Source organism: Eubalaena glacialis, chromosome 1 (genome assembly GCF_028564815.1).
Source record: "Eubalaena glacialis isolate mEubGla1 chromosome 1, mEubGla1.1.hap2.+ XY, whole genome shotgun sequence".
Taxonomy (NCBI): domain Eukaryota; kingdom Metazoa; phylum Chordata; class Mammalia; order Artiodactyla; family Balaenidae; genus Eubalaena; species Eubalaena glacialis.
Window position 1 is genome coordinate 65,289,133 of NC_083716.1, and position 22,284 is coordinate 65,311,416.

The following is a 22,284-nucleotide window of genomic DNA, read 5'->3' on the forward strand; positions in this document are numbered from 1 at the left end:
GACAGGCAGCGCAGGGACAGACAAGGAGGGTGAGGTCTCTGGCCACCTAATGAGGATTAGAGCTGCTGAGAGATTCCATGGAGCAGGCAGAGCCACAGTAAGTAAGCAGATGTTTGGGGGATGACTTGAAAAGAAGTGGAGTTACTCCACCACCATTCAGGCTAAAGAATTTTCCAGACCAAACCTTCCTGCTGTTACGATCACTGCTACTGCTGTTTTGTGGGGCGGTGTCTCCTTTGTTTTGAAAGATGTGAGAAGGAATCACAAGGAAATGGGATTCAAAATTCCAGACAAAACAGAGAAAAAGAGCCAGAGGCCCAAGAAGACAGGAAGAGGAGACAGGGAATTTAAAATGAAAGAAGGTAGGGCTGACATCTACAGTAGGAGACAGGTATGGGACCAAAACAACAAAGGCCCAGGACGGCGGGCAGCAGGGAGGAAGGCCATGTCTGATCCCTTTTAGAGACAGACCTTCTAGCTTGGGGGCTAGGGTGGGGTTCCTGAATACTCAGGGCCGTTCCCCCGCGGTCCTGAAGCAGCAATCACCAATGAAGGCAGGAGCCACCCCTCCTGTCAGCCGTGTATGGTCAGTACTCAGTAAATGCAAACTTCAGTCAAAACAGATGAGGGGGTGCGTAGTGGGCTGGAGTTCACCTGGGCACAGAGCCTTTACAAAGAGCTAACACACCTATGTTTTCAACCCTGGTTAAAAACTGGAATCACTTTTAGGCTCCTGAAGACAGGCCTCAGCCCAGGCCAAATGAATCAGAATTGGGAGGGAAGGTCGGTAGGGTGGGAGGATGCCTGGGCAAAAGTATGCTTGTTAAAGGTCTCTATGAAATTCTTATTTATTATTTTATTTTATTTTTATTTTTTGGCCGCACCACGTGGCTTGTGGGATCTTAGTTCCGCGACCAGGGATTGGACCTGGGCCCTCAGCAGTGAAAGCACAGAATCCTAACCACTGGACCACCAGGGAATTCCCCTTTTTAAAAAAAATTATTTTTTTTAAGGTAATTCTAATGAAAAACATTGCTCTAGGGGACTTCCCTAGCGGTCCAGTGGTTAGGACTCCATGCTTCCACTGCCGGGGGCCGCAGGTTCAATCCCTGGTCGGGGAACTAAGATCCTGCATGCCATGTGGCACGGCCAAAAAAAAAAAAGAAAGAAAAGAAAAACATTTCTCTAAAAGGTTAATAGAATGAAAGCTCCATGAAAATGCGTTGTATGTGTGCTTTGGTTTTTGTTCCTTTCAGTCTATTTTGTCACTTCCATATCCAGTGCCTAGAGCAGAACCTTGAGGATAGTATGCCCTTGGTAAATATTTTTTTAATTAATGTCAAAGGCAGAGAAACAGATGTTGATATAGATTATTTGTTTGGGGGTTACCTTCCTATTTGAGCAGTGGTGCCATTGATCAAGATGGCTCAGGATAAACTATTTATGTAACAATAATTTGGTAATAGTTCGTCAATGCTTACCAGATACCAGGTATTGCTAAATGCTTTACATTCCTTAGATTATTTGATCCCCAAACATCCATATGATATCATTGTATTATTTCTATTCATTTTAAAGATAAATGAACTGAGGCTTAAAGGGGCTAATTAATACATCAGATGCCAAAACTAAATGTATGATAGAAACAGAATCTGAACTTACAGAGACTCACGTAGACTTTATTACATAGACCAGGACCTAAGATATACTTGGGTTACAAAATAAATAAACAAAATTATCATAAGAAGTAGAAAGCCTAAATATATAAAGAAGCATGTACTATAAGTTTTTATAATGTTAAAAAATTAAAATAAAAAAATCTATTCCTGAAAAAAAAAAGAAAGAAAGAAAGAAAAACATTCCTCTAGACCATCCTTGATGATTTTTGTTCATAAATGATGAGATGCCTCTTAGACATTCTGGAATTTCACTATGAAAAACATGTACTTTCCAACAGGACAGAAAACCCCAAACTTAACCCAGATTAAACCGCAACAAAGAGCCTTGGGCCAGCTTTGTCCTATCCCCGTATCCTAGTGCCTTAATTTCCCCATCAGTCAAATGAAGCAAACACCTTTCCCTTGTACAAGGAAAACAAAAGGGCTTTGAAGAACTTGGCATTGCACAGAAGACATAGGGAAGACGCCCCAAATCAGGCAGAAATCTAAGAGACCAGGTAAATTTACTTTGGCAAAAGACTCTCTGGCCAATAGCCTATTTCTAGGAATATATGATACAACTCAAGCATCTGTCATCTCTTTGGAACTGTTCCTACCAAGACCTGACCTATGGTAATCAGTAAGCAGGGAAGCATATTGGAGATGGACCTTACCCCACCCTTCTTACTCTTTTATCCTTTTACCTGTTTAGCCACCCACCCATTTCCCAGTCACTCAGCCACACCTCTCACCCACCATCCATCTTCCACTCCCCCATCCATCCATCCACCCATCCTTGCATCCATCCCCTATCCATCCACCATTCCAAGAATGTTTACTGCAAGCCAACTGTGAGCCCAGTTCACAGTTCAGCCTGAGGATATGGTTCAGCCCTTTAGAGAAATTCAGAACTACGTCAGAATGGAGGGCAGAGAATCCAGGTTTCCACCCAAGCCATGTAGGATCCCTACACTGAGGCTAAGGAAACAGACAAGGGCCTGGGCCATATCTGCTCAGTTATCACAGGTAACTGCCCTACCTGCTCTGCTGAGAAGGGTGACTTCTGATTAAGTGATCGATAGTAACTACAGGTACGTAATTTCTTATCTGAAACCCCTGGGGTTTTATGTGCTTGGGAACGTGGACATTTGAGGATTTTAGAGATGTAATATGTTACACATGCCGCATAGTACAGAATAACCCCAGAGGGGCCTGAGGCCGTAGTCTAATCAAGCATAGATCTCCACTGACATGTATAAACAGGCACAGTAAATAGTTTCATGTCAGCTGGGGTCAGGTTTTAGAATTGGGGGTTAGGTCAATAGATTGAGGGGAAAAAACCTTTGGCTATCAGAGCTGGGGCTCTTTATTACCAAGCTGGTTGGTGCTTCGGCATGCAAAGCAGATATTTGACGCTGGGCCTAAGAACTCAGGATTCTCTCCGTGAGAGACCTCATTTATTCACTACCACAACTCCCAGTGGAGGGGGCCTGGCCATTTATGCAATTCCATTAACTCAGGTGGAAAGCCCAATCGCCAGCCTGGGTAATAGGTAAAATAGGTTTCCAAATGACGAATCAACTCCCTGACAGTGTCTCTCCGACATAGGATAAGGGCTGTTAAGCCAACAGGGTCAGTGAACATCTCCCAGCGGGCTGACAGCATCCAACTCCAGGATAAGGCTGCTGGGAGGTCGATCAAAGAGAGCTGGCGGCACGCTAGCATCACAGAGAAATATGAGTGTGCACTTCAGGAAACAAGTAGCTCAAAGGAAGCAATGCCCACACCAGCCTGAATAATATCACTCATACTTCTGTAGCCAGAGTTCCCCAAGGCCAAAACCCACTTGCCCAAGAAGTCTGATGTGATGTTCTTTATCAGCTCTGACCCATCTGCCTATACATGACATGGAAGAAGAAGGTCTCACCAAGGTCTGCACGACTCACATGGCTCTCACCCACTCCTCTGCATGACAGGTATTTGCATGTGTGACTTCCCTCCCCAACTAGACCTTAAGTCCTAGAAGGGAAGGTGCTACTTGGTATCACTGGAGCCTAGCACAGAGCTGGCACATCCTAAGTGTTCAAGAAATGTGTGCTGAATGAACGGATGGCCTCTCCCACCCTGAACAGCAACCCTAGTGAGGACAGCATATGGAAACGCTTTTAAACCTTAGCTTTGTGCTAATGACTCTGTGCTTTTAATTTTCAAAATGTTTTACAAGGACACAATCACAGTGTAATTAAACAAAGAGAAAATCATTTAAAATATACTTTTTGATCCCTGGTCGGGGAATTAAGATCCCACAACCCACACCGTGTAGCCAAAAAAAATTAAAAAATAAAAATAAAATAAAATACGCTTTTAAAGCTGCAGACTTCACAGCTGTGTATCTCTCCAAAGAAGTGAGAGATAACACACACTTGACGGGCTTTTCCTTTTCTGATCACCTGGCTTCCTGCCCCTCCCACCTCCCACCCCAAATCTTCCGTTAAGTGTCCCCTAAGTTCTCTATATGACTAGTTAGAAAGGGTGGGACTCACAGCTGCTTCCCGGGGTTGAGTGAGCCCCGGTCAATCTCCCGGTCGAACTCGGTGCGGATGTCCTCCAGGGCCCCGTCGTCTCCGAAGGCCCCCCACTCGGTGTTGATGCACATCCTCCCTTCGTCGCCTTCCACCAGGTCGATGTGCCTCAGTTCCTCCATGTAGCACGCGTTGGTGCCCGTGCCTTGGAGAGAGAGACGAGATCAGAAGCTGTGACCGCACGCAGTCATGAGAGAGGAGGCGGTGCCTTCTGGAAACACCGGCTTCAGGAAGGGACGAGGACACGGTGGGAGTTACCAATGATGAGGCCGACTTCACACTGCTGGTCGTCGTAGCCACAGGTCATCATGGTCCCCACAGTGTCGTTCACCACAGCCACAACGTTGGCATCATAGTCCTTGGGGGAGAAAAGGGGGTGTCACCGTCCACTCACATGTGCAGCAGAGATCACAAGCTTCAAGACAGCCTGGCGGGAGGGCTCCTATTTTCACAGCTGCCACTGCCCCCGTGGGCGGTGCTGCTTTCATTACTGCTGGCACTCAAATTCACTGGATTAGAGCGCAGTGATCACGCTGTGGAGACGGCAAGGTGCCCTTCATTATCTGGCTTAAGATTCTTTTCAGAATGGATTTTACTCACAGAGCCACAGCCCTGTGCAAACCACCCCACTGCATCCATGTGCCTTCTGCACTTGATGCAACGCCGGCCTGCTGCACTCGACCATGCCAGCTCCCTGCACAGCTGCCCTCCTGTTGGAAGGAGGCCATCCCCTGCCCAAGGGCTTGGCTCTTTGGGGCAGCACCTCGGACAGCTCTGCTTTGACCCAGCCCCGACCTTCTAGACCGTGAACTCTCACCACTCATCTGCCTGGGTCTTCAAGGATTGCCCTCCCCCCGGCCATGTGATGGCTCAGGCCATGCACTACTGTCCCCTGAAAGAGCCTTGGTCACACAGCCTTCTCCCCACACTCCCCCATCTCCGGGTATTCAAGGCAAGTGGCCAGTGAGAAGTTACCCCGCGCTTTTTGATGGCTTTCTCAAGCAGCTTCACCACATCCGTTCCCTCCACTCCACTCGCTTTAAATCTCTTTGTCCAGGTGATCAGGATGGCCTGCAAAGGAGAGTAGATGGGGTTGGAAGAGGGCTGGGAGGTCCCTGGGAGGTCTGCTCAAGGACAGTGACAGAAGCGGAGGCCCAGAGGGGACAAGAGGTTCACTCCAGATCACACTCGGTAACAGAGCCAGACTCTGTCCTATCTCCTGTTTATCCGTCCACACAATGGATTTCTCTGGGGGCTGCCATGGGGAAAAACCCTGCAGCTCATGCTCAAATACAGCCAGTGGCTGGCCAGTGCCGTGGTGTCACATGGCACGCAAATCTAACTGATGTCAACTGCACAGCCAGACTTCATTTGAAAAGAGAACAAGATTGTCATACAGAGTGAAGTAAGTTAGAAAGAGAAAAACAAATACAGTATGCTAACACATATATATGGAATCTAAGGAAAAAAAAAAAAAAGGTCATGAAGAACCTAGTGGCAAGACGGGAATAAAGACACAGACCTACTAGAGAATGGACTTGAGGATATGGGGGGGGAGGGGTAAGATGTGACAGGGTGAGAGAGTGGCATGGACATATATACACTACCAAATGTAAAATAGATAGCTAGTGGGAAGCAGCCGCATAGCACAGGGAGATCAGCTCGGTGCTTTGTGAACACCTAGAGGGGTGGGATAGGGAGGGTGGGAGGGAGGGAGACGCAAGAGGGAAGAGATATGGGAACATATGTATATGTATAACTGATTCACTTTGTTATAAAGCAGAAACTAACACACCATTGTAAAGCAATTATACTCCAATAAAGATGTTAAAAAAAAAAAAAATGAAAAGGCAACCTACTGAATGGGAAAAGATATTTGCAAATGATATATCCCATAAGGGGTTAATATCCAAAATATACAAAGAACTCATACAACTGAGTATAAAAAAATCTCTCAAAACAAAAAAACTGTCTGATTAAATAATGGGCATAGGACCTGAATAGACATTTTTCCAAGGAAGACATACAGATGGCCAACAGACACATGAAAATATGCTCAATATCACTAATTATCAGGGATATGAAAATCAAAACCAAAGTGAGATATCACCTCACACCTTTCAGAATGGCTATTATCCAAAAAACAACAAATAACAATTGTTTGAGACGTCATGGAGAAAAGGAAACCCTTGTACATGTTTGTGGGCATGCATATTGGTGCAGCCACTATGGAAAACAGTATGGAGGTTCCTCAAAAAACTGAAAATAGAACTACCATACAATCCAGCATTTCCACTTCTGTGTATTTACATAAAGACAATGAAAACACTAAATCAAAGAGATATATGTACACTTGGGTTCATTGCAGCACTATTTACAAAAGCCAAGATATAGAAGCCACCTGTGTCCATCAATGAATGTATAAAGAAGATTATAAATTTTATAAATATTCAAAACCAAGCGGGACCCTATGGGGCCTTCCTAGGACAGACCTCCTAGGCCTTCCCTGAATTCCAAAGAATAAATTTAATCAGAGAAGTGGGAAAATGCAGAAACAAAGAAAAGCAGTCAAGCAAGACAAAATAATATCAGTTTAGCTATTAAACAAATTCAAGGACATTTAGTTCTTTTTCAAGGGCTATAGATAATATTCTGAGCCAAATTCTTTGATCCTTTTTGCAGATATTGAAACCACCACCAGGTGGAAGAAGTTAACTGTATGCTGCTCACAAGCACATTAGACCCAAGACTGGTTGGAACCAGAAGGTTGATGATGTTGACTCCCCATTATCTCACCACCAACCAATCAGCAGACCTTCCATGAGCTGATCACTCACCCTGCAACCCTCTTCCTCACCCTATCTTTAAAAAACCTTTCCCTAAAAGCCACTGGGGAGTGCTAGCTGCCTGGACTCCTTGCTTGGTACCCTGCAATAAATGCTGCACTTTCCTTCACCACAAAAAAAAAAAAAAAGAGAGAACAAGAGAAATGCCGTTATTACCTGATCACCTTTCTGCACTTTCAAACCAGACCTTGGTTTCCACAGCCCCAGTGAACTTTTGTCAGAGCCAAATTGGGAAGGGAAACAAAATGCTAAGATAATTTTTGGCTACTGAACTTCTAAGAGCCACATCCTGAGATTAAAGGATAACACTGACTATGTATGATTCATGCCTCTTCCCCAAGTTTGGAACTTAACCGCCATTTGTAAGCGGTGACACTGCAATTTATACAATATGATCCATCTCTGTGTGTATATTAATGGAGAAACATTAAGGACAGACATCCAATGGTTATTCGCTTGGGAATGTAGAAGGGTAGGAATTTTTACTTTTTGCTTTACACCTTTATATTATTTCAATTGTTTTACATATTGCATCTGTATTTTTTTTTTAATCAAGGATACTAGAAAAGAAAAAAAATTGTTCTACTTGACTTTTCCTCCGAATGGAGGAAGTCACTATAAACGCGGCAGGGTTGGAAGGGGCTGCTGTTCAGGCCCTGTAGCCTCCGGGGTGACACAGCGATGGGGAGCTTTTCCACACTGGGCTGCCCCGCGCTCTGAAAGCCACACAGCCTGCAGGATGCACCGGGAAGGGCAAGCAGCAGCCTGCAGCCGAGCCAGGCATTCCAAAAGCCCCTGGACACTCTGTTTTCTTCCCTTCAACCCTCAGGCCTCCAAAACCCTCGGAGAACATGGTATTGTGGAAAGAACGTGGGTTGGAAATCAGGAGATTGATCCTATTCCCACCACTTCTGCCCATTTCCTTGTGGGCAGTTTCCCCAACTCCTCTGAGGCCCACTTTGCTCATCTGTGGAAAAAGGCAGCTGGTCTAGATTTGGACAGCCTTGAAGGTCCCGGGCAGCCTTGAGGAGTGGGCACAGGCCTCCGGATGGGTAATTAGAGCCTGTGATCCACTGGCTTCCTGGCAGGAAGCATGCCCAGTTTAGGAAGCCCTCTCCGGATGGGAATCAAGGCTGGCAGGTGGGGGGCACACTTTTGGCTCCTTCTTTGCCAGGCACATCTGCCCTGCCCTGCGGGGCTTTTGTGCCCCTAAGGACGTTCCCTCTCCACTTCTGCAATGCCTCCTTCCCTGAAAGACTGCACCTCTTGGGGGCAGGCCACATCTGCGTGCAGCTCTTTCCCAGGGCCTAGCCCAGCCCACACAGGGATGGCACTCGGGCCACAGCCACTGATGAACAAGCATACAGCCAGCACTGTCGCTTCATTCCCAGGCCATCTCCCACCTCTCCTTGTGGGAGGAGGGGTGTCTCACCCTGTCACTGCCCAGGGAGTGTGGCTATCAAGCCTCAGTTCTCAAAAGCAAGGGAAACTCGTACCAGCAACAGGCCTTGTGAAAGGTCACTAAACCTACTTTGTTTTCCTTCACTTGCTTGAGTTTAAGAAATGGTTCTCTCTACCTAATGGCCACAAATACCATGATTTGTCTCCAAAAATACATATATAATTAAAGCAATTAAAAAATAAACATGATTATCATGACCTTACATTAATTTCTATAAATATTTCTAAAAAATACAAGATACACAAGCCATCCTGTAAGCAAAAGGGAAAAGTAGTCAAGAGAAAGGGTTCATTAGCATTTCCCCTATGGGGCTTCTGTGGAGCACTATAATTCCAGAATGTCTTACCTCGTCTATTTTGGATTGCCGACAAGGGAAAGAAAACGTGAATCCGACAGGTAATTTCTTGTCCTTGATTTTTTTTTTCTCCATGAAGTCTCCCAGGCACTCAGCGACATGATCAAAAAGCTGGAGGAAGCACAAGAGAGCAGTCAGGAGGGAGGAAGGGGACTTAGCATTTCAGGAAAAATGTGAACAATTCTCTGCCCCACACAGAAAGGAGCACGGCTACCCCAGCTGCCCATACCCAAGGCACCCAGTGGCCCTGCATGAAAAGCCATGCTGGGGACTTCCACTGCAGGGGGCGCAGGTTCAATCCCTGGTGGGGGAACTAAGATCCTGCATGCCTCACGGCACGGCCAAAGTAAAAAGAAAAGCCATGCTGTGTGTGACTGGCAAAGAAGAGTCCCTTGAAAAGAGCCTGCTTCATGGGCCACCACGGCTTAGGAAGCCTTTTAAAGGCTTCCCACAGAACTGGCCTCTCAGTGGTCACTAAGATGTATTATCTGGGTACTGAGGAAATGTAAAAATAAGAGAAAATCAGCTCATCCTCCATAACACACAGGCCATAGATCACCAGCAGCCACCCAGGTGGAGTGGCCATTTGGCCCCTTCTCTGTATCTCTATCTCCATCTCTATCTCCCTCGCTCTGTCAATTCCAGAAGCTCCACGTAATACATATATATTCCTAGCTTCTAGCCCACTTGCGTGATTTCAGAATCTTCAGGTTAACAAATTTTTACTTTTTACTCAAGTATAATATGCATGCAAAAAAGTGCAGACATCCTAAGTATAGGGTTCACTGGATTCTCACAAGCTGCACCCACCTGTGTCACCAGCACCCAGATCGAGAAACACAACGTTATCAGCACCCAGACACCCACCTCGTGCAGCCACTGCTGCTGCCACCCAACCCCACAAGGGCAATCGGCAGCCACTCTGACTTCCACCACCCTCGATTAGTTTTGCCTGGTTGTCTACTACGTATAAATGGAACAACAGTGTGCACTCGTTGGTGTCTGCCTTCTTTTCCTCTACACTATGTGTGTGTCATCCACGTTGTGTGTCTCTGTAGATTGTTGATTCTCACTGCCGCACAGTATTCTATGGTGTGACTATACCACAATTTATTTAGTGAATTGCAATTTAAGTTTGCCAGCTCCACAACATGTGGCCGGGATATGTATACGTATCTTAGACTCCACTAGGAAGAACCCAGAACGCTGTTTCCCTAGCCTCTGCGTGAATACTGTCAATGACGGGACACTCACCACCTCTAAGGCAACCTTTTTGGATCTCTCCAATACCTCCCCTCTTCTCTAAAATGTATCCAGAACTGAATATAATATTTTATATGTGTTCTGACCAAGAGGAAAGCTTAGTTGAACTAAGAACCTCCCTTTCCCTTGGCTCTATACCTCTATTAATGTAACCAAAGCATATATATGCTCTTTCAGCAACCATATGCCACAGACTAGGTAACCTCTCTGGTTTTTTTCACATGGCTGTCATCTAACACAGACCACTAGACCTCCCTTGTATATGGGATTGACACAGCTAATGGAGCTCCTCAAAGCCCAGAGAAGGCAGTGTTGGCAGAGCCAAACCACAGGGTCACAGGAAGCAACCCCAGCCCATGTTCCCAGACAAGGTCATCTGCCTGAAGGCTTTATTTGCAGGGTATCCTTTTTTTCCCCCCATATTAAACTTATAGTTTTATTCAGGCTCGATTTTAACAAAAGTGTCAGGGAGAGAGCCCACAGTAAAGAGTGAAGCCCATGGGGGTAGGTCGCTCCCAGATGCCTGAGGAGGGGGCAGGTCCCCTCCCCTCTCCTTCTCTTCCCTCCGCATCTAAAGGGATTTGGGGAGAAACACAGGGGAGGGGGCTGGTCCCCAGTCTGTGCGGGTATGTTTTGGATAAAGGGCTATGGAGGAATAAGGGACCAGCCCAGGGAGGAGCGGGGGAAGGGCACAAGGACCACCTGCCAGAATCCACAGCTTTCTGATTCCAGCCTGAATTCAAAAACAAAACAAAACTAGACCACAAGCAGCACCCACTCCCTCTCCCCGACCAGGGCTGTAGTTCGAGGGGAGAAGAGGACGCCTCTTCACCGAGGTCGTGGTTCACTCACTCCTGGCCAATCTGCCGGGGCTCCCTGACAGATTGAAGGGGCAGAGGAAACCAAAACAAAACGTCAGATAAATTGTATAGGAGGAGTCCAGCCAAGGGCCAGGCCAGAGCGGGGCCAGGCTGTGGGACGGGGGCCTCTGCGGGCTGGGGGATCACTGCCGCCCTCACAGCCACTGTGCAGGGTCTCCTTGAGAGACCTAGCCCCAGGTGTCCTTGACCCAGCTCTACAGTCTGACTTTCCTGCCAAGGTAAATGAAAAATTGTCAGTTTTGACTTGGGAGTCTCTGTCCCTGAGTCACTATTACTCAGGTCATGGCTACAGCGGCGACTGACTAAGGAGACACATGACCACCTTCCCAGGAGAAGCCCAGCTAAACTTCCTGCGACCTACATTTCTGAGCAACATAAACCCATTACTAAGCCCGTCAGCTCGCCCCACGTCATCTGCACTCAGAAGCTCCAGGCTCCCAGGCCCTCAAGAGAGCTGGCTGGGCGGAAGGAAGGAAGGCAGGCTGTGGGCAGGAAGAGGCAGGGAGAGCTCAGCCGCAGAAGTGGATTCACAGGGCTGGGGCGCTGGAAGCAGCCCCCCGCCCCCATTCAAGCCAAACACACCCACCCCTTAGTGCTCTGCTAAGAAGGAAATGTCCCCAACCCAGGGGCGTTCCCCTAGGCTAACCCACGTCTGTGACCAGCCAGAAAGGGAAGTTACCCAGCCTCTCCGCACGCAAAATTTTAGTGTCTAAAAAACATTTTTTTTTCTTTCCTGACAACATGTACATTTATATAATTTAAATAAATTTAAATTATTTATTTAGTATTCAAAATTCCCAAAACTAAATAAGTGATGTTTTAAGAAGGTTGCATTTATGCTTCTGAAATTATTAAAGCTTAAAATTGCACTGAAACTTTCGAGATACCTTGTGTGTCTGTGTGTGTGTGTGTGTCTGCGTGTGTGTGTGTGTGTGTGTGTGCTTGTGCAGAGAAAGAGAGAAAGAAGGATAAAGCAAATAGTTAATTGGGAAATCTGGATAAAGGGTATAAAAAGCTCTTTGTGCTTATCTTAAAGCTTTTCTGTAAGTTTCAAATTATTTTGAATAAAAGGTTTAAAAATCTAGCAAAAATTCCTGTACATTACAGAAGACGAGATCACAACCCCAAGAATTCAGCACAATTCACAGTCTATAAGTATGAGTTGCTTCATGGGCAAAATGGGGCCCTTGGTTTACTAGAATATTCAATAGGTCGATAAGAGATCTCAGAAAAATGGACCACCAATACTTATTGCTAACCTCACACCAAACTTCTGGACAAGAGGTTACGGTTTCACCCCTATTTTTCTACTGCTAACCTTCTCCCTCAATCACTTGGACCTTCCTCCTTACCCACAGCCCTCACATTTCCACACCATCAAACATTTTTCATAAAAATATAAATTAATTTTTTAATTAATTTAAAACAAAGACAAAACCTAGCCTATGAGTGTCCCATGTTGCTAAAACTGTAACATCTGGAGCCAGACTGCCTGGGTTCAAATCCCAGCCCTATCACTTAAGTGCTGTGTGACCCAAGGGGCTGGTTACTTAACATCTAAGCCTCAATTTTCTCATCTGTGAAATGGGAATAATAATAATACCCACCCCATAGGGTTGTTGTGATGATTAAATGAGTTAATCCAAATAAAGTGCTTAGATCAGTGACATACATAACAAGCTCTATGTAAGTTTTTGCTATGACAATATAACATTATCGTTATCATCATCATCATCACCATCTTTTCTCTGCAGACTGCTTGAAAGGGACAGAGGAAGAAACAGCAGGAAACAAAGTGATCCTGGGGCTGGGAAGATGGGAACAGAGGCTGGGAGAGTCAAGGTCCCAGAGGCAGCAATAAGAAGAAAGTCACGGGACTTCCCTGGCGGTCCAGTGGTTAGGACTCCGCGCTTCCACTGCAGGGGGTGTGGGTTCGATCCCTGGTTGGGGAACTAAGATCCCACATGCCCCAACGTGGCCCAAAAAAAAAAAAGAAGAAAGTCACTGTGGAAGTGACGCAGGAGTGTGCACCTGAGGTGGGAGGCATCCCTTAATTTATAAACCCTGCTCCTAAAAGGTCAGGCCAAAGCACACAGGAATGTCTGCAGCACAGGGTGTGAGTCCCAATGGTGAAGCAAGAGGCAGAGGTGGCTCGACCCAAAGACCATGGGGAACAGAGTGACAGGTCAGTACTTTTGGCAAATGGAGAGAGCAGGATGCCAACCAGAGGCTGCTGGCCACCTGCATAAAGGAACAACGCAGCAACCACTGGGCAGGACGAGGAGACCTACTTGTTGGCAGCCTTCATGCACACACTGGATGAATGAGCCAGTCTCTGAAGCCCAGTAATGGAGGGATAGGCAGGGGGACCTCCCGGCAGGGCCATCAGATGAGTGATGCACTCTTTCAGCAGCTGACTGAAAAGTGGCCCATCTGTCCTAGGGACAGTGTCCCCTTCAATGCTCACTGTGACATGGTCTAAAAAGCTCTGAACCCAACCTGCCGGCAGTAGGTTAAAGGCCGGGATTAGCCCTTTTCTCTCGTAGAAGGAAAAGGCAGAGAGCTTGCATCAGGTCCCACCCACGTTAATTTAGGAACAAAGTGGAGCCAAGAGAAGGCTCTGGGTCTCATCTCAAAGTCCAGCCCAGAACCAGTAAGTTTTTTGGAGAACTTAGTCATGAACCTTGCCGTGAACACACCCTCCTTAAAGCAAATATTTGGCAAGCTCTGAATAATACATATCCTGACAAAGGCCATGACTCAGGAGGCGAGCTTCAAATGGGAGTGGCCAGAACACCTACAGGAGAGGGTGAGGAGTAGAACAGGACCCTGAAATGACTGAAAACCTGACCGGGGGCTGCCCACACCCTGATCACAGGGTCCTCAGTGAGCCTTCGGCCCATCACCCACCACGACCAGATGGGGAAGCAGGGAGGGTGGACAGGCCCTTCTGAGCATGCCCACAGCCTCGACCAGCAAAGGAAGGCAGCCCTTCCGTTGGCAGGGGTTACGCGTGTGAGAGGAAGGGATGGTGACTTTCCAGGCAAGGCCTTGCCCTCGGTGCTTTCTGGGCCAAGGACTTGTAGAAGACTATTAAATCGGGTAGCCAGGAGCCCTTTATAATAGCCCTCAGGCTATGAGCTCAGATTCCTGCTGCCCCACAAGGTGACAGTCATAACCTATGAGGCCTGGGTCTTTGGTGAACTGGGTGAGGACGACAATGGCTTGGAAGAAGGGTTTTCCCCCAAGGCTCTGCTACCCCTCTGCTGGGGAACCAACCCCAGGATCCTTAGGGAATGGATGCATTTACCTGCTGGGCCTCCTCTTCGCACCCCTTACCTGAGAGTCCCAGCAGCCCCCTCCCATCCACCAGTTTACGCACATGGTGGGGTCTCTTCAGGCAGTCACACTCTTCCACCCAAGAGTCCTCCACTCGTGCCTATGATGGACTCCCAGTGCTTTGGGGTCTGGTTCCTGGAGGTACCCTGGGGCCTGATGCTTGGGCCACAGGGGCCGATCGGAAGGGAGCAGGGACCCACCTGGCTTCCACTGCCGTGCATGATGTTCTCCGGGGTGTCGTAAACCTCGGACTCCATATGAACAGTCTGTTTTTGCTCATGATTCACTTGCACCCGCAGAATTCGAAAGGAAGACCCGCCAAGATCCAGGGCAATGAAATCTCCCTTTTCTGTTTAGGGAGACAACAGTATCACATCAGATTCAAGTGCTCCGGGAAAGTCTCATGCTCTGCCCGCTTTTCAACAGGGTCCGGCCCCACCGCGCCGTGCTTTCGGCCAGAAGCAGGAGTCATTCAGACCCCATCGGACCACTGCCCCGCCTGGAAGAGTGGGCAAGAGAAACCCTCTCCCAGCCGGGCGTCCCTAGATAGACAGCTTCACACAGTCCTGCGCACTCCCGACTATAGGAGAATGGAACTATGGACTTAAGTACCAAGCCCTACCCATCTTTCTCTAATTTCTTACCCTTTTTCACAAATGGCTATGTTATCCATAAAGACAAAAACAGCATTTCAAGTCAGAGAAAACCCTACATCTGAGGTCCATTCCATGCCTTGGGTTCCTTCCCCATCAGCTCAGACACCAATTCCCGCTAGTCCAGAGCTCCACTGATTCCCCGGGGGATTTTTTTTTTTTTAATTGTGGTAAAATATACATATCATAAAATTTTCCACTGCAACCATTTCTAAGTGTACAGTTCACTGACACTAAATACATTCACAATGTTGTACAACCATCACCACCATTCCCAAAATTTCTCATCATCCTAAACAGAACCTCTATAACCATTAAGCATTAACTCCCCATTTCCCCTGTCCCTAGTCCCAGGCAACCACGATTCTACTTTCTATCTCTATGAATTTGCCTATTCTAGATATTTCATGTAAGCGGAATCATACAGTATTTGTCCCTTTGTGTCTGGCTTATTTCACCTTGCATAGTCTCAAAGATTCATCCATGTTATAGCCTGTATCAGTAGTTCACTCCTTTTTGAGGCTGGATGATACTCCATTGTATGTGTATCCATTCATCTGTTGCTGGACACTTGTGTTGTTTCCACCCGGGGGATGTTTTTAACAGAAGTCTCTCTTGGTCAGATAGGAGTAAACTGGCTTGATACGGTTATATTCGTGAAGACCAATGTGTGCAGTGATTGGGGTGGACCTCAGTGGGACAGAGAAAGATGACGGGACTGTATGCCAAGACCATGATACAGCACCAATGGAGGAGGCCATGATGGGCAAGATTCCAAACCATTAAGCCACTATCTAATATTCTTTACCCTAGTTACCCTCACTCATTCTCCTCCAAAATCAATTAAAATCTGTTAATTTTACTTCTGATGTTACATTCTCACTGTCTCACTATCTTTTCATTTTCTTGATGGTGACTTTTGAAGCATAAAAGGTTTTAATTTTGATGAAGTGCAACTTATCTACTTTTTTCTTCTGTTGTTAGTGCTTTTGGTGTTATTTCTAAAAATCCATTGCCAAATCCAAGGTCACAAAGATTCGCACCTATGTTTCCTTCTAAGAGTTTTATAGTTTTAGGTCATACATTTAGGTATTTGATCCATTTTGAGTTAATTTTTGTATATGATATGAGGTAGAGGTCCAACTTCATTCTTTTGCATGTGGATATCCACTGTCAAATTCCAGCACCATTTGTTGAAAAGACTACTCTTTCCCTCATTGGCACCCTTGTCAAAAATCAAGTGACTATAAATGTATGGGTATTTCTGGACTCCCCATTCTTTTTTCCCCAGTTTTATTGAGATGTAATTGACATAGTGAACTCTCAGTTTTGATCCACTGATCTATATGTCTAACCTTATGGCCGTACCACACTGTCTTGACTACTACTGCTTTGAAATTTTGAAACTGGGAAGTGAAAGTCCTCCAACTTTGTTCTTCTTTTTCAAGATTGTTTTGGCTATCCTGGGTCCCTTGAGCTCTTTAATTTTTTTCTTACGTAGTGGTTGGCTTCTTTAAAAAAACAGCTTTTCTTTTATAAAGCTGACGCCATCTTTGTATTTGATTCTACCAAGCTTTAAGCTCCGACACACTGCTCTATTTCTGGAGCTTAGAATGGTTGTTTGGCATACAGTAAGAACACAACAAATACTTGAACAAATGAGGGTGGAAAGGAATCAATGAATGAACCAAAGTCTTCTCACACTGAATTTCTGTTCTTACCCTCTCAAGCTCCTTGAGGGAAGAACCACAACTTAGGATTCTTTACATCTGCCCTTGGCACCCAGGACAGCTCAATAAGTGCTTGGTAGCTGCTTGATCACAAGGGTTGGTGGCCCATTCATTCATTCAAGGCAGCCTTGCTTGTTGTTCATAAAACAGGAAGCAGTTATACCGCAGGTTGGTTGGTATTTTTTTTTTTTAATAATAGCTTTATTGAGAAATAATTCACCTATCACATTTTAAAGTGTACACTTTGGTGGGTTTTAGTATATTTACAGAGTTGCGCAACCATCACCACTATCTAATTATAGAAATTTTCCGTCATCCCCAAAAGAAACTCCGTACCCATTTGCAGTCACTCCCCATTTCTTCCCAAACCCCCTCGTCCACCAACAACCACTAATCCATTGTCTGTTCTCTAGAGATTTCCCTATTTTGGACATTTCATATCAGTGGACTACAATATGTGGTCCCCTGTGGTTGGCTTCTTTCATCTACCATGATGTTTTCAAGGCTCACCTATGCTGTAGCATGTATCAGTACCTCATTCCTTTTTACGACTGAGTTATATTCCACTGTATAGATATACCACATGATGTCACTGTTTTTGGGGGGGTTTTTTTGGCCGCACCATGTGGCATGCAGAACCTTAGTTCCCCGGCCAGGGATCAAACCCATGCCCCCTGCAGTGGAAATGTGGAGTCCTAACCACTGGACCGCCAGGGAATTCCCCACGATGACGTTGTTTTTAAATTGCTTCTATCATGACTTCCCTGGTGGCGCAGTGGTTAAGAATCCGCCTGCCAATGCAGGGGACACAGGTTCGAGCCCTGGTCCAGGAAGATCCCACATGCCGCGGAGCAACTAAGCCCATGCGCCACAACTACTGAGCCTGCGCTCTAGAGCCCGCGAGCCACAACAACTGAAGCCCGCACGCCTAGAGCCTGTGTTCTGCAACAAGAGAAGCCACTGCAATGAGAAGCCCGCGCACCGCAACAAAGAGTAGCCCCCGCTCGCTGCAACTAGAGAAAGCCCGCGAAGACCCAACGCAGCCAAAAATAAATAAATAAGTTAATTAATTAAAACAAACAAACAAACAAAAACTGCTTCTATGGTCCAAAGGAAAGAGACCAAGGGAGAATGCTGGGAAGCAGGTGTCATAGCTTTGTAGGAAATTCTGACCCTGATGTTACAGGTTGTTCAAATCAGTTTAGGGTTTTCTTTGGGCTCCCATCAGAATCCTAACCCCTATGGTGCTTACACTACTACTCGGTTAAAAAAATGAATTTGGTATGAGGTGCTTCCTCTCAGGAGGAAGAATTACTAGAACACCAAAAGCACTTTATTTAACCATCATTCATTGAGCCTTTCTGTACTCCAGTCGCTAAGTACTTCATATGCCTCATTTTACTTTTAACCCTCTCCACCCTATGAAATAGGTACTATTATGATCCCCATTTCTACAGATGAGCAAGTAAAGGCTGGGAGGGATTAGGTAACTTGCCAAAGCACACGGCCAGTAAGTGGCAGAGCCAGAATTTGAATCCAAAGCCCAAATTCATAACCGTTGGATAAAACTGCCTCCTGGACAGACCTCGGGGACAAGGATCCTCAAGGACAGCATCAAAGTGAGACTTCAGCACATCAGGAACAGCTACATCTCTCTTTGGGGGTCTCGTCAACATCCATGATTCCTTGCAGCTTCTGACTCTGTTCTTTTGCTTTGATCTTTAATGAAGATAATGAAAACTCCTTCCGGTAAGCAACTATAAACCACTTGTGCATAGGGAAATAATAGGCACAAAAGCAAACACCGTGCTAGGATGAAAATATGGGTACTTTTTATTTTGTTAACAACATTTTAATTTAATTATTTACTGTTTTAATGGTTTTCAAAAAATAAAACCATTTATTTATTTCATGTTTTACACTGGCTTTCATCATAACTTAAAAACAATAGCTTGGGAAATTTTTCAGTTGCCAGCCCGGTCAAAAGTCTCATTTTCAGTTGAGTGAAAGGCCTAAGTAAAAGGTTCTTGTGCTCAAGTTCCAGGTGATGGTCCGGCATCTCCTGCTTATTGGTGTCAGTGTCAACACACATCGGGTAAGAGCTTTCAGCCCTTCATGCAGAAAGGGATCAGGTTTCAAGCAGCACCTTTGCAGGACCCAGGCCTGAAGTTTTCAAGCAAGATAAGTGAAAATGGTCTCAGCTGCCTCTAGGTCGGGAAGGAACCTGGCCTTAGGGTGCATGCGGCTGGCCCACACTTCTGCAGCTCTGCAAGACCCCTGTCCCACCCCAGCTCTCCACTGCTCCTTTTTTTTTTTTTTTTTTTTTTTTTTAACACAAACACAGGTCAGTAGGGTTCCAAGGAGTTAGGGTCAGAGAAGGAGCCCAGAAAGGCGGCCTTAAGATGTCAGGACAATGTTAAATACTGCATACTCCACACACCTGCTAGTGGGAGTTGATGGGTTTGAGGGGGGCCTTTCCCTGAAGGCATTTTACAAGAGGTCACTGTTAAGCCCAGCGCAGTTCCTGATCTTTCCCTGAGCAGTGACCCTGATTCCAGGGTGTGTCTGTGATTGCTAAAAGAAATGGCAGTTGGCATCTCTTCTGTAAATCACATTTGCACCTCAGGAAATGCGAGACAAATATTAACCTACCTTCTCGGTTTATGGATAAGGAAGCTCCAACCAAACCAGGTGAATGACTTGCTCATAGTCACGCCTGTGGCAAGGCCAGGGCCCTTCCCTTTCCTTAGTCACTCATGTACTTGCAAATACTGGGATGCTTCTAATTTTTTATGTATATATGTCTTACATTCCTCAGTTGGATGATAAGCAATTTGAAGGCCAGGGCAATTTAACATGCTTACTTCCCTCCCCCAGTACTGAGTCCTGCAAATCAGTATGTGTTTGCTGCTAGTTTGATAAGAACTACCTGGGTTAAATGCATGGTCTGTTCAGTCCTATCCTCTGCCAGGCAAAGGACACCAAGGAACAACTTCTGGAAAGGGCAGCAAGATTTCCAGTAAGCTTTGTTTGCTGTCTAGCATCTGTTTAGATAACTACCCTTCCTGGTTTTCACCTGAGTTGGGGGTGGGGCTGACCACCCACTCCAGCTCCAGGGGAACCAATGTGTGACCCAAGAGCACCCAGAGTCCCCCACTTTGGACATCATGATTGGTTCAGGATGGGCAAGTGATCCACGTCAGCCAATCATTACCCTCTCCAAGACCACCTCTGGGACCTCTAGTTCTTAGGTGAGGTGTCAGCTAGGGCTGCCAGGGCTGTCTCTGCCACCATAAGGGAGAGGTGGCCTACGAATGAAGCCGACATAAAGACTGAAAGAATAAGAGACAGATGAGTCCCTGTCAACAGAAGCCAACTTACAACTCCATTTCCCAGTTATGTGAACCTAGAATTCCCTTTCTTGCTTATACAACTTTGAGTTAGATTTCTTTCAGCTACAACCAGAGGCTTCTGGGTTCAATATTCTTTATTAGGCAATGAGTCCCCCAAATACCAACTTGCCTTCCATAAAGGATCTGTCCTCCCCTTTATGTCAGTTGGTTCCCCCATTCAGAGCTGTGGTGTCCAGTCACCCTGCTGCAGAGGCACCAGAGCTGCAGCCTATGGGCTCGTCCACATTATGTGGGGATATTGGGGTGGGGATGAGACAGCCTGCCTCTGCTTCCCCCTTTTTCCTGCCTCCTCCCCCTGTAACATCACAGGGATGCCAGTGAATTCTGAAAAGCTCTGACTCTTTCCTCCAGGGCTAGACCTACACATTTAGGTCTGATGGGTGGGGGTCCTTTGACTGGCTGCATCAGCTGGGAAGGGGCCTCCCAAAGAATTCTTACAAAGTCGGTTATTAAGTTACAATGATGATCAGGAGAACAATGACCCCCTGTAACTCTCAAGGTGGTTTGCAGTTTCCAAAGCACTGTCATCTGATCCTCTTGACAGCCTTGTAAGGCAGGCAGGGCAGGACCGTCACACCTATTTTACAGATGAGGAAACGGAGGCTTAGAGAGTTAAGTGACTTCTCCAAGGTCGCAGAGATAATAAGCAGCAGAGCCAGAGATGAATCCAGTGTTCTGGGTTTCTATTTTATTTTATTTTTTCCTTTAAATTCAAGTTCAGCTTCTTTTTGCAGCAGTTGGCTTCCCTCTAACTTCCTCTTCAAATCTTTGGCCTCAACCTTCCTGCCGGCCGCTGCTGAGACTTCATCCCACATTTCCCATTTCCACTGAAGCCAGAAGAACTGCTCTTCTAGAGAAGGCTCATTAAACAAAACATCTGAAGGGCCCCCGGCAACTCTCCACTTTCTAATGACAACCATTATTACCAGCAAATAATGGAAAACAAACACGGGGACAGATGTCTCTCTTGAGTCCAGACCTGCGCTGGAATACAGGGCAAACAAAAACTCTGCTTTCATGAAATGCCTACCTTTGCTCTGCTCCATGAATTAATTCTGTACATGAGACACAAAGCCTTCCCTCCTGTCTGAAATCCAGCTAGTTGATGAGAGTTTACACCCTCGTCAGAAACCCACCCAGAACGCTAGACATTCAGGAGATTTCATGGATGGAGAGAATTTCTGAGACAATCCAACCACCTTCCCAGATAAGGAAACAGGCAGAGAAAGGTAAGTGACCAGCCCAAATGCCGTGGAAAAAGGAAATATTTTCCTTCCTTTGGCTGGAAAGTAGTATATTTTAAGCCCCCAGAATTTAACTGTGACCACACTGCAAATCAAACATTTTTAACTTAACCTTTGAGCAAAGAGCCTGCTAGGAACCATGACACAGAAACAAGGAAATGTTCAACTCAATTTACCCTTGAGAAGCTTATGATCTAATTGGTATTTATGGATACAATATCCTGAGTGATAAATGACAAGAGGAGAAAAGAGGGGAGGTTTCACAAGTGAGACAAAGTGTTGGCCAGGCCTTCTGAGGGAGGCTGGACGCAGCTAGGCACCTATCCCCGAATGGGCAGCTCTGAAGAGGGGTTTCTGTTTAGCCAAGTCATCAGAGTAAAAAGGCTTCAATATCTTTCTTCTTTATATATTATTCATACCTTTCCCACTCCAGAAAGGATATGCAGCAGCTAAAAGCCACTTTAGGGTTTGTTTGTTTTTTTTTTAAACCTAGCGTGTAGATTACTGGAGAGCAATTAAAGAAAAACCACTGCCCATAAAAATCGTCAAAAGGGGAAGAAAATTAATAAAAATGGGCTGATAACATTTCCGAAAAATCAGTAGAGTTTCAAAACTCTGAGTCCAGTCATGAGGGTCAAGGTCAACGGGAAAGGAAAGGTTTGTTTCTCCCTCTGACTTGGAAGTCACATCACCACTTGATGGGCAGGGGCATCTGTCAACCTCGGTGAGTCCAAGTTATCCTTTGGTGGTTTGGGATTACCACTAATTCTGTCGCTGACTAATTATACAGTTGAAGCAGTAATTAACATTGCGAAAAGGGACTAGCACCACGGTTTACTATGAAGGAGGCCTACATTC

General features: G+C 46.0%; 1 protein-coding gene across 1 annotated transcript in view; it reads right to left on the minus strand.

Moving 5' to 3' along the window:
- Window positions 1–22,284, minus strand: part of HK1 (hexokinase 1) — a 71,022-nt gene that overhangs the window by 25,858 nt on the left and 22,880 nt on the right. Inside the window, exons 3-7 of the mRNA XM_061181432.1 lie at window positions 14,587–14,735; window positions 8,895–9,014; window positions 5,216–5,311; window positions 4,499–4,598; window positions 4,202–4,385 (exon numbers count right to left, since the gene is read on the minus strand). Of these exons, the coding sequence (XP_061037415.1) occupies window positions 4,202–4,385; window positions 4,499–4,598; window positions 5,216–5,311; window positions 8,895–9,014; window positions 14,587–14,735 (649 nt within the window). The remainder of the gene's footprint in view (window positions 1–4,201; window positions 4,386–4,498; window positions 4,599–5,215; window positions 5,312–8,894; window positions 9,015–14,586; window positions 14,736–22,284) is intronic.